Source organism: Coffea eugenioides, chromosome 10 (assembly GCF_003713205.1).
Source record: "Coffea eugenioides isolate CCC68of chromosome 10, Ceug_1.0, whole genome shotgun sequence".
NCBI lineage: Eukaryota > Viridiplantae > Streptophyta > Magnoliopsida > Gentianales > Rubiaceae > Coffea > Coffea eugenioides.
Window position 1 is genome coordinate 4,335,949 of NC_040044.1, and position 12,820 is coordinate 4,348,768.

Consider the following 12,820-nt stretch of genomic DNA (forward strand, 5'->3'; position numbering starts at 1 on the left):
CAAGAATTAATTGATTGCTTGATACAACAAAAAGTTTGCGGGGCTCCAATGGTCAGAATCCATAGTGATCAAGCAGGGATATTATCATGACAAAGAATCACAGCTTATAGCTTTAGAAAAGCTATAATCATGTGATTTTGTAAATGCCAAAGTTATTATTAGGGAACCGGCTCGGAGTAAATAACAGATCCAGGTCGTACTATTACCACTGAAAACCCGATTTAGCTAAAGGCTTAATGCCTTTTATAGGGCCACATGCAGATATTAATTCGCGACTTTAAGCTGTGTACAAGGACAAGCACCCACAAACAACAAAAAAAAGGGGCCAGTGGAGGGCCATCATCGAGCACAGACAAAGCTCAAGGGACATTAAGGAAGCCACAACAATGCTATACTCCTGAGGATCGCCAGCCTAGAGAAAACTCCATGAGGTGGAGTGAGATGGATGAATCCGGTAACATAATCTCTTCAATCTCAAAGAGGACAATATCTATGATGAAAACTGATGTTTTATTCTTGATTTCTAGCAAACGGACCAAAAATAAGACCCCACCTCTTGTGACAGCTACTCAATAAAATAAGACACATATATGTTAAAGGAGTCCAAATTATTGAATTTGTTCTTGTGGGATTTCTTTCAAATCTTCATTGAAGATCTTACCATCCTTAGAATGAACCCATATCTCAGAGAGTTACACCCATTCCAAGAAAAAGACGAGCCCTCCAGCTATGTGTCCTGTGTCCTGACACTCTTTTTTCTAGTACAGTAGTAATTGTGATTACCTTAGAGAATAATTCCTCCAAAAGAATCACCTTGAATGGCAATTTAGGATGCAACAGTAAGATATACCTAGGAAGATATACCGGCATCAAATAAAAGCCCATGAATTTGGAAAAAAAAAAAAAAGGGTTCTGAGTTAATTTATTGATAAGCATTACCAAAAGCCCATAATTTTTATCCTTTTCCTCCTTAGAGCCATTACTCATTGCAGGCAAAACTAATCTTCCTAATCTTGCAAAGTTGCATGCATGAGATTGATGTTCAAAACCAGAAACGTATTGAAAAGTATTAATCAAAAAAAATGTTACCATTCCGACGCAGTCTAAAACCCTATAAGCTAGAGTCGTACATTATTTTATGTCCGTCCGCTTTGTAACTACAGCTTTTAGCCTGTAATTAGCCTAACCTAAGTAAATCAAGCACTTGAATGGATAATTTATTGATATTTCCTGTTAAGTCAAACCATGTTTCCACACTGACAGAAATCTTTGTCCACATTCTGTTAAAATATAAGAGCTCGGTCTCACCAATAACTCCACATATTAGTCTTTTCTCCTTTTTCTGGGATCAATAATTGAATAATTCCATGAGCACACGTGCATTTAAATTGTGCGCTCACAAAGGCAGACAGTGAGAAAGGGAGGATAGTACTTTTGTCACTGTTTAAGCTAAAACATGAAGGTTAGGCTCCCGAGAGTATTATGCTGCAACATCTTTCACAATTCTATAGCCGCCGTTAAGTATCTTATGGAAATTGAGAAGAAGAAATAGATTAAAATTCATTGCCAATAGTTAGTTGCAGAACATACTTGTGCCCTTTACATCCGCACATTAGGGCGGGTTTGGAGATCCCATGCAAGGAATCTTCGGACTGCGTCCCCCGTCTATGCTAATTGGTGGAAGATGTCTAAATTCTACATCCGCACAGGACCGTTGAAGATATTACGTACATTAGGTCATCACATTAATTTCTCAAATCAAAAGCTGTACAAGCTAGAAGAAGCATCAAATCTGAACTCTGCATTACCAAATACCAATCCCAATGCTCTCAATCCTAACAATTTATTGAATAAATTGTAGAAAGCTTTGAAGGGCCTAATGCTTTTTCTTTTTAATCTCTGTTCTGATCAAAGGGAACCAAAATATATTTACATTTTCAACAGTAGTTATTTTTTATTTCATATGCATAAAATTGAAAATTCAGAATACAACATCGACAAAAAAAAAAAAAAATATTGCTGTCCAGTTGTTATCTGATTCTGCAGATTCTAACGTGAATGGAGAAGTTGTAGGATAGTACTACAATTGGTCCTAAAGATGCTAACGGAATTGGACATGGACCCTCCTCATGTGCTATACTGATGTCTTAGTTCTTCAAGACATTAGACCTGCAGAGCTAAGGACTGAAATATCGGCCATCTCCCCAGTAAAGGAAGCTCTTATTTTTCTTGACAAATTAGTGAATTACTGCAGTCAACTCGTATGCAGCTGATATCTTAATCACTTTGTCGTCGTCGTCATTCTTGACTGCATTCTAACTACAATCCTTTTCTAACTTTCTTCACATGCTTCATCAGGCATTTTTTTCCCCATCAGATCATTCAGGTCACATCTCTTTATCATCTGCTTTTGTTCGTTTTCATCATCAACTGAATGATTGAAAAGCCAATCAATAATAAGCTCACGGTTTCAGAACGAAACAAATATGAAACTTTGACTTGGATGAAGGTGGTTTTGACAAAGAAAAACAATCCGTCCTTTCTAACACTGTTACATCTACCTACGTCTCTGGCTCTGGAATAAGGGCCCATTTATTCATATGATTTGCAGCATGCATAAACTGAAATACCTATACGTTGCTAAAAAATATACCCATACGTTGCCTAAGCAACAAAAAACTCCATACACGTAAACTAATCATTGGGGTTGGTCCAGTGACTAAGGGAGGCTTTTAAAATTTTCTCACAGTTAGGTTCAGGGTTCGAATTCTATATTTAGCAGTCGGGAACAGGAAGACTGTGGGGAAGGGTGGGAGATTAAAAAAACAAAAAGGAAAGAATAAAGAGCACATATAAACTACCATTGTAAGGACTCTCAAGTGTAAGTCCGTTATAAGTTGCAAGTCTTTCTGGTGATGCAACAGTATAGGAAAGTTTAGGTCGTAATCATCTTTCCATTTTTATCTCTTCTCACAGAAAAAGAATATGCATAAGAAAAAGGGGGGCTTTATCTGAGACTAGCGATCAGATTCAGCGAGACAAAATCTCACAATAAATTCGTCCAAGTAACTTCTTCAAGCAGTGGTCTTTTAATTTGGTTGCAGATCTAGCAGTGGCCCGCGGAAATTAGAAAGCCAACTTGATAGACCATTTAAGTCCAGAAAGATACGACTATGAATTGTATGATCCGAAATTGATGATGTTTCCACATCAACCACATCCGGGAGAGCTGGAAAACAAATTCGACAAAGACAAAAGACATGCAATACAAAATAGACTCCAACGGATGGATGGCATGGTAAAAAATTGTCCCATTCGATGTTCCAGCTGAAAAATAATGTTCCAGAAAAGGGCATTCTTTAAATACTCCTCCTTTGTAAACTAAAATAGCCCAGGACATTCAGGCGTAGTTGAAAAAGATAGTCCCACAAAGTTTTGAAGTTGCCTCGTAGGAAAGAAAGACGTTGAAGGCTGGAGGTGGACCTTACTAAAAAACCTGTAGATCTCCACCCGGATGTCATGATTGGTTTCCATTTGTTTTACTAACTTTTTAGTGGACACAATGACTTCTCCCTCGAACGGAATGTATTCGCTTCTCACTTTCTGAGTATTAGACGGATCAGTTAGACCCCATATCCTATCCCCGGGGCAAGACAGCCAATGTTGAAAACGGACAGGCAACGAAGTCTTCACAGTCACTGGCCTCGGCCGGCTTTGTCGTTAAATCAATTTCACCACCATATATATTAAATTAGTTCGCACGCAAAATTCCACAAGACGTCTTTTCTTCAACTCGAGATTCATGAAGAGGAAAGGAACATGGAAGAAGAAAGGGGGAACAGGAAAAAAAAAAACAATAAAACAAATACACGTCTTTAGCATTCTTATTCGTTCATTCGTCAACTACCAGTACAGCCAACACCGTAGCATTGATTAAGTCTAGGAACAAATAACTTCGTATTGAAAATCATTTTCACGGTACCGTTATCCTTAGAGAAAGGAATGCTACCAGCAAGTGTGTAATGACAAACGACAACTTACCTTAAACGCCTTTGGGCCAAAAAAAAAAAATAGTAGGAAATTAGAGCCCCTAGCAAACTTCAGTGTACTCGAAATGTAACTACGCAGGATTCCATTTTTCATGTAACGTTTACTACAGAAAAAACAACATACACGGAGAAAAAAAATATAAATTATAAATAAAAAAAAACATTTAAAAAACATTACTCTCACGGGCTACAAAATTAATTTGGGAATACATTGCACAACATGCTTCAAACCTCAGCCATGTTGGAACTTTTCCTCAAGGCCAGGATAAAAAATAAAAATAAAAAAAGCAGTTATGTTCCATATATATGTCTGTGCACAGGTGGAGCTTCAAGTGTCTTGACCACTTGCATCCACGGTTTGTCTATGATCAAGAGAGAGTGTTTTGACAGATGTCCAACAAATAAAACGGGATCTCTAAAAGCGTAGAACTCGAAATTCTTTCTACCATTCGACTTAGTTTCTGATTCATGGCCTTTCAACTTCCGCTTTAATTTTCCAATTTGCAACTTCCTTAACGCTATGTCCTGGCCATTTGCCAGATCGGTATCATCATCTCCATCTATTGGCATCCCAAAGTCAATCAAGCACATTGCCCTGAATCCAAACAATGCAAAGACGTCAGCTTTTAGTTTGACACGGTACACTTACAGTTGCACTTAACACATGTTCTCACGTCAATTCCTGCACCCTGCAAACACTTTTGCAGGTGGTCCTACATATTATTTCTATGTGATTAATCTTCAGGGATTCAACAACTATCAAAGATGAAACCATTTCTATGTAATTCAGTCTTCTACATAACAACCCTCAACTGATGTTTCTTTCTGTGTGTTTTGTGTCTATGTTTTCCCCTTGTTTTGGCAAAAACCTTGTACATTTAGCACTCCAATAAATAATCATGAAAATGAGTAAAAAAAAAAAAAAAAAGAGAGAAACAAGGAACAAGAAAAAATAGTCTCTCTCATATTAGTACCTGGGACTGTAAACAACAACCGATGATGAACTACGGGAAGGCGGGAATGAAAGCCCAATAACCTCTCCAGGGAATTCTTGATACCTCCTTGGTAGTGAAAATGTATGCCTCATAGACCATTCACCCAGTTGCTTAGCTTCCACATCAAATGCATAAACTTGGTTAGAAGAAGTTGAAATTATTAGCACGTTGCTGCTTCGTGGGGTAAAACCACCAGCTGTGACAGAAGCACCGTCCAGTCTTGCTATGAACCAATGCTGCCTGGTAACCAAAAATAAATCCAGAATTAAAGGTAACTGACAGCAATAGCACAAATATTTCAACTTCAACGGTCAAAACTAGAATAACACAACTAAGCTATCCATAGCTACCTAAAAGAAGGTACATAGGGTACATGCAAAGAAGCAGACAAACACGTAACTCACATTCTGAAACTTAGGGTACACTAGCATTTTAAAATCATGTATACCATAAAATTTAATTATATGCAAATTGTATAGTGGTGTTTCCCACCTTTGAAGCTCTAAATTGAATATATATACATCTCCAAAGCAGTTGACAGCAGCGAGCCATTGCCCATCACAACTGGTAAACATCCTTGTAATGGGAGGTTCACTTGGGGGCAATCCATCTCCACACTCTTTACGACAAGGTACAAAGGTGTGAACCAGCTTCGAACTTTCAATGTCCGCAACCTGCAGCAGACATGGAAGAAATTATATGAAAGTTCCAAGGGAGGGAGGGAGGGAGGGAGGGAGGGAGGGAACGAATCCAAAAAGGAGTACACTTGTGTACCCAATATTAGGCATTCTCAAGGAAGAACTCTAGTAAAATTTTAAATATCTTATATAGCTAAATTAACCCCAGAAATATCTGACTCATCAGAGTGAGACGAATGCAATATACGTAAAATCATGGAAAAGTAAACAATGGGAGGATGCATACATCACACGAAATGCAACATTATGATTCAACAGTTAGTCCTCTTATAGCAGAAAATTCAACAAATTATGCAACTCTCTAATTGTGGCTGAAAAGAGGCATAACATTTTACTTCACAGACACCAAGAACATAGGATTGATATGAAAAGAGAAAAGAAAAAAGGAAAAAGATCATAGAAGCCAAAGATCAAATCTATGCTACAGAAACTAACCAACAGCATCAAGGAAAGAGGATAATCAATAAAATGAAACTAATATCTAGCAAAAGATACAATCTGCAGCAAAAATTTTGACAAGTAATCACCACCCCACTAGTTTAAACTCCCTTAGATCCAATAACACCCCATTTCTCTTTAATGGAGATATTCCATGACCTGCAGTACAACTTTTCAAAACAGGTAACACCAAGACTTCTACACAAACTTTCCATCTAATTCAACTGGTCATCATGTAACAGAATCAAGGCACTGAACTGCTACTGACTCAGGTCTTAACTTGTCACAACAAAGTTGTATCTCTGTATAGGTACAATTTGGTACATTAGTATTTCTATCTCCCAAACAAAGGAGATAACATCCTCAACTTGGTCAATCTCAAGAACCTATTAATGTGCTTTCATCACAGTTCCATACAATTACGCTCTCTATATAGACTGAAACTTTCAAAACCTGGTCATGTGCATACCCTTGTGCAGAAGAAGATACTTCTATGCATCTAGTTAGGCAGATCTCAAGATATTGAAATCAAAGCACCACATGAGACCTTTGCAAGAATAATTGAAATGAAACAGAAGACAGCGAAGACGCACAGGAGGAACGCCAGCAAAAAATTTAAGCTAAAAGAGAAAAATATCACAGCTTACATAAATCTTTCTGTCATTCCCAGCAATCATCAACCGAGAAGAATCGGAACTAAAAGCCAAAGAATGAGCATATGGTAAATCCAAGGGTAGCTGCCTTTTGCTGACAGTCCATGCTTGATTTCCAGATTTCGTCCTTTTCAATTCAAATAGGCTTGGTTTCACGTGGTCAGAATAAGCAAATAACGAGCCTGAAAAAGCAATTGTACTGCATATGATTTTTCTGGAAGCCCTACACTTAACTCGGGCCACCAGATCGGTTGGTGTAGGTCCACTAGAAGGCCCAAATCCAATGTCAGAAACAGTACCATTTTTCGGACGAACAGAAAGAATATCCAACCACTCAGAAGCCTGAACCAAAAGGAAAGAAGTTTGATTGAAAACCGTATCTTGCACTAACTGTATTTGTACTCTCTGCGGTGCAGGACATATATCATGTGGAGAAAACTTTGTAAACTCCTTGACAGAATATGCAAAAAGCTTCGTGTCATCAGCAGCTGATATAAGCATTGGGACACCCAAGTGAGCCCATTTATGGTAACTAAATTCAAGTGGCTTCTCCTTACCACGAGGTCTCTTCAACTTTTCATCAGGAGATGCATCTGTCAATAGGAAGATTGCCATTAGAATGTGAGAAACATCAATTTAACCTAGCAACCAACAAAGGAGAGTTGAGCAAAACTTTCCCAATGGGCCAAGCAACACAGGAAGGGGGAAAAACCAAAAAACAAAAAGAGAAACAAAGATGAACTACCTTCACGACTAATGGGTACTGCAATGGTCAAGGCCCTCACATCATGCGTATGGGCCCTTACATAACCAACATAGACCCACTTCTTCATCACTTCACCAGAACCAACTACTTCACCAGAGAGCTTATACAAAATAACCTGTTTCCAAGAGTACATGATTATTAGCATTACCTCAGTTGTCCAACCCGCATATAGTCTCTATAATACCCAAAAATGAAAAGCATTTAATCAAACACCTCAATTTTGCAATCAAAAGATCAACTCCAGAGTGCAAAAAAGAACCTATAGAATTTAGAGGACTAAGAGATACATTGATCTGCTTCAGCCCAAGAAGAATTAATTCACTTCTTCTGCTAAACCATGCATTCAAAAGACTTCAAGGCTGTGACACCAAAGTTGCTGTCTATTAAGTATCATATTGGGACAAAGCCAAAGAGGCTTAAACTGCTAAAGGGTCTAGCACAAACAAGAACACCGAGCCTTGCCCTACACATCTTGAAGTCTGCATCGAACAAATGAGCAACTTCCCCTTATCTAGTCGGTAAAGGTCAGATTAATTGGCCCATCTACTTGCCTTCTTACACTCACTTTACTAGCAATTTCTATCAATACTAATCAAGAAAATAGTAATCTAGGCTTCACAATAAGCAAACCAAAATAAGAATCCCTGAACTCCTAAACCTATACGCCCACCAACATGAATCCTACTTATTCAATTACTAATGCTTACATCGTCACAAGGCTAAAATACTTCTCAATGTGTCATCCCACGTCTTAAACAAATTGGGATAATATGAAGCAAGAGCACAATTTCTTCCCATTTAATACCCAATTCAGTGTATCTGCTGTAAGACTGAGTGGAGAGACACTACCTGACCATCTGATCCAGCAGAAAACACCCTGTTATGACTAGGAGCTGCAGCTAAAGCATTCACGTCTCCCTTATGGTAGGAATGTGCTTGGAGAAGAGTCCCATGCTTAATGTCCCAAAACTGAACGCTGCCAGTACTATCTGCACTAACAAGGGTCCCACATCTGAAGCAAAATGAAAAGCAAAACAAGAAATAGGATTAAAAAACCATTATTTCACCAGAGCAACGGCAACTCCTTCATTCTGACATCATAATAGGTAAAACACCAGGCATCTACCTCAAGGCAAGTAATGACAATATGCAGAGTTCAGGTCCACTGCCCAATCCTCCAAGGCCAACTGTTATACGATACATTTCATGATACAATTTAGCATCCCAACATCTAATATATCTGCAAAAAACATGACTGTGTCTCAAAAACTAAAAAGCATATATAAAGCTTCAACATTTGAAAGACTCTTTAAGATTCCCATAAAGCAACCAGAAGAAGTTTAAAATACTCAATGAAAAGTTCTACCATCTCAAGAATAAGACATACCCGTCACTACTCCCGGAATATATCCTGCTAGCATCAGGACTCCATGTTACACTCAAAACACGCCCTAGCCATATCAAATGCAAATTAATATTCTCATTGTCAAAGCAGAAATAGTGAGCATAAAGTTTCAGCAAGGGCAGCTGTCTCACCACTGACCCTTGGTAATGATCTACTATAAGTAAGTCTATCTGCGCTTGAAACAGTGTAGATCCGCACGCACCCATCATCACAAGCAACTGCAAGACGTGTATTGTCAGAAACTGGTTGCTCATGAAGGTTCACCGAATCATCATCATCATCCTCTTCACTGTCACTGCTTCGATCATCATCAACACCATTAGTCATATCGTTAACATGGCCATTTTCATGAGAACCAGAGTCCTGCTTTAACTGAAGCTTCAGATTATTACAAGGCTCAGCTGCCATCTGCCAAATTGAGACGCCAATAGAATCTAGCACAGTCTGCAGACAAAATAAAACAACATATGCATTACTTATCATTAGAAGACGTACCACTATATTAAGCAATACATTGAAACCTACAAAGATGTGCAAACTAATTGCGCATGAGATATCTAAAAGAACTCATATTTAAGTAGCAGCTGCATTTATGAGAAGCACCAATATACAAGGTTAAGGCCACGTGCCATAAGAACGAACGAATTTCTATATTCTGTTCAGCGAACAATTAAGCCCAGCAAATCATTACCATCCATGAATGGTTTATTTATTACACGTGTCACCGCCAAGAGCAAAGTGTGTATTGTATTTTAAACATTGACTCCCAGCAAATCATGATCATCCATAAATGACTGATTATTCGATAGACAACAAAATAGTAAAGTGAAGTATGCATCATTTCCAGCTATATTATTAAAGTCTAAACTAATCACAATAACAGATAATCACCAGCATTTACACATCTTCCCATTCTATTCTAGACCTACCAGCTAAGCAATTACTGCAATAGCCTCTTATTTCCTCACAAATACTTCAATAAAACCTTCTTAGACAAGAAACATACGTGGCACTAAGTGTTAAGACAAGAACATCTGAAAACCCACCCATAGAATTAAATAAACACCAAACATATGTAAGAAGCAGGGACATTCAAAACAACACATTTACATCTTAGAATATTCAGGGCCTGAATCAAACTAGTATCACCTTTTGCCGTAAGTCATAAAGGTCCCATTCTGAAACTGATCCATCGATACTTGACGAAAACAACCGTCCAGACTGTGCACCTTCCGACCCCGGCCGACACCAAACCAAAGACGATACCCTCAAATTCGGACTTCCATGTATCGTCTGTGGCAACCTCAATCAAATTAATAAACAACTAAATTCTCCTTCTTCAACAGAAGAAAGAATTAGAAAATGAACAGTAAACAAGAAATGAAAGTACCAGCTGACAGTGCCAGCCAACGGAGCCAGGAGAGACAAGCCAAATCTCAACAGTTCCGTCTTCCCGAGCCGCGGCCACCTGAGAATCATCGGCACTGGTGGCCAAAGCTACCACTGGCGACGGCCGCCACTCTACCGAGCTGCACCGATAGACTTCCGGCATCTCGGTGGCTCAACTAAACTCTCTCCTAGGGTGTCAAAGGGAGAGAGAAAGGGGGAAGTAGAGGGAGAAACAAGTGAAGGGAACGCGGCGGAGGAAGAAAAAGGGGATGAAGGAGGCATATGAAAAAAAAGGTAGGCGATTGAGAGAAGGGTTAGGTATTTTTCGGGAATATAATAGAACTGGAGACGAGGGTTTAAGCGCTATCTTTGCTCCCTGCGGGTTTTTGGTTCGGGTATGGGTGTGTGACTGTGCGTGAAGACGATTCCCCTGGATCATGGAGCGATCCTGGATCCAGATGGCCAATATCTGGACCGCTCCTGTTTGTGTAATCTGAACCGGGAGCCCAAGCCAAAGCCCTACATTTGCTCGATCTCACTCATTTCTCCATTTCCTTTTTTTTTTTTTTTTGGTAAGGATTAGAATTTTGTTGAATTTAAATTAAAAAAAAATAGCAAGTTTAGTCCTATAAATCCAAAAAAATCCTATAAAGTGCAATGGAGGATGATTGATAACAAGTCCTCTTTGTTTGTTATTTAATTCAGTTTAAAAAGCTAATTCATGCAACTAAAATCAATATACTTATAGTATACTAATCATTACAATTCAACAGAAAAACATTACATCGTATTTCTAGTATACTAATCATCACAATTCAACATGAAAAAATTATATACTGAACGAACTCACTATAATTATACGTTTCTGCTATTTTCAAATGCCGCTTATTTCGTATAATCTACCATGTAATAAATTTATTATCTTTGCAAAAAGGAACTTTTTTACATCTATTTAGAGATTCTATATACAAATCTGAATGCTATAACTTTTTTTCCCTTTTTGTTTTGACTTAAGAATAATGAACAATACAATTGCAGTTGTAATTTATATGAGATATCATTAAATCAAATTCTTTTAACTGAGATCGTATTTGTGCATGACTTGAGCAACGAAAGGCCGTAGACATATTTATGCTGTAAATTGTTTTATTTTATATTCTTTTGTATGGCAGCTTCAACAATGATCTCTCCCTAAAAAGAGTACAAAAACATGAATTTAAGGTTTAACACTTCTTACTTTCTTATGAATATATTCTCATATTTAACTTATGGTAACTATTCTGGTCAATGTTTCAATGAATGTGAAAATTTTATAAATTTATGGAGTGACGTCATAAAAGCCTTAAGAATCTTGATGCTTTCAATTCATAAATGTCACAAATTCCACTGGAGTTCAAATAGTGCAAACTTCAATAGTATTCAGACTAACATTTAAGGGATGAAACTACAATACTCGGTGTTTTATTTTTATGTGAAATGTGAAATCTAATCTATCATGGATATTATCAAACATATGGGCCTTATTTGGTAAACAAGTTTTTTGTCAAATTTGTCTGTTACAAGTTTTTTTAATAACTGTAGTTACAGTAATCTCAAAAAACTTTTAAAAATTTTTAAACTATACACTTTAAAATATTAAAAAATTTACACACTTCAAAAAAATTTTCTACAACTTCTACAATAAACTACAGTAAAATTTTAGACAAACACCCAAAAAATTCACTTGCCAAACGGGGTCATGGATCAAATGTGCATCTTGTAAATTTGAATAATCACCTTAGCTATCAATATTTAATTTGACCAATTATTTTCATGCCATTAAACCTACGTGCATTTGTAGCCAGGGCAAGTATATATAATTTGACCAAGCAATAATCACTTCACAGATTTCATTTGTTGGGTAGATAGAAAAATATATACATGGTGTTGACCCTATTTTGATTGTTATTTTTTGGAATTTTCATATAAAAACATACTGCATTGATTTAATATATGTGAAATAAAAATATGTTTATGAAATCCGTAAAAATTTTTCTTTAAAAACTACAAACCAAACAAGACCATAAGTCTTCATCACAGTCTTAATTCATTTGATTGTGGACTAATATACGAACCTTTTAAGCTTTCACAAAGAATATTTTATTTGAGCAATTGATACAATGAAAATTGTCAAATTGGTAAATGCTTTTAAGTGCCTAAGAATATTCAAATTAAATACAGAGAGAATTACTTTTTTAATCGACTATCCCAAACGGGAATACCAAGATAATGACAGGCTAGTCATCACACACAATAATCTAGTAAGCAGCTAATTCAAATGTTAATCTGAGTTATTAACCCCCAAAATAAAAACATATTGTACAATATTAGTTAATAGTAAAAAAACGAAAGAAAAATAAAACCGTAACACGCTCTCTTCAACCAGTT

The 12,820-nt window shown here is 37.2% G+C and overlaps 1 protein-coding gene across 1 annotated transcript; it reads right to left on the reverse strand.

Moving 5' to 3' along the window:
• Positions 1-4,105: 4,105 nt before the first annotated feature.
• LOC113749481 (WD repeat-containing protein PCN-like) lies at positions 4,106-10,702 on the reverse strand. Its single transcript, XM_027293237.1, has 11 exons — positions 10,395-10,702; positions 10,154-10,297; positions 9,136-9,448; positions 8,987-9,050; positions 8,726-8,839; positions 8,449-8,611; positions 7,579-7,714; positions 6,828-7,426; positions 5,537-5,718; positions 5,024-5,284; positions 4,106-4,644 (listed from the first exon to the last, which is right to left on the reverse strand). The coding sequence occupies exons 1-11, from the start codon at positions 10,554-10,556 to the stop codon at positions 4,341-4,343; spliced, it is 2,442 nt and encodes an 813-aa protein (XP_027149038.1). The 5' UTR covers positions 10,557-10,702; the 3' UTR covers positions 4,106-4,340.
• Between the last annotated feature and the right edge of the window lie 2,118 nt (positions 10,703-12,820).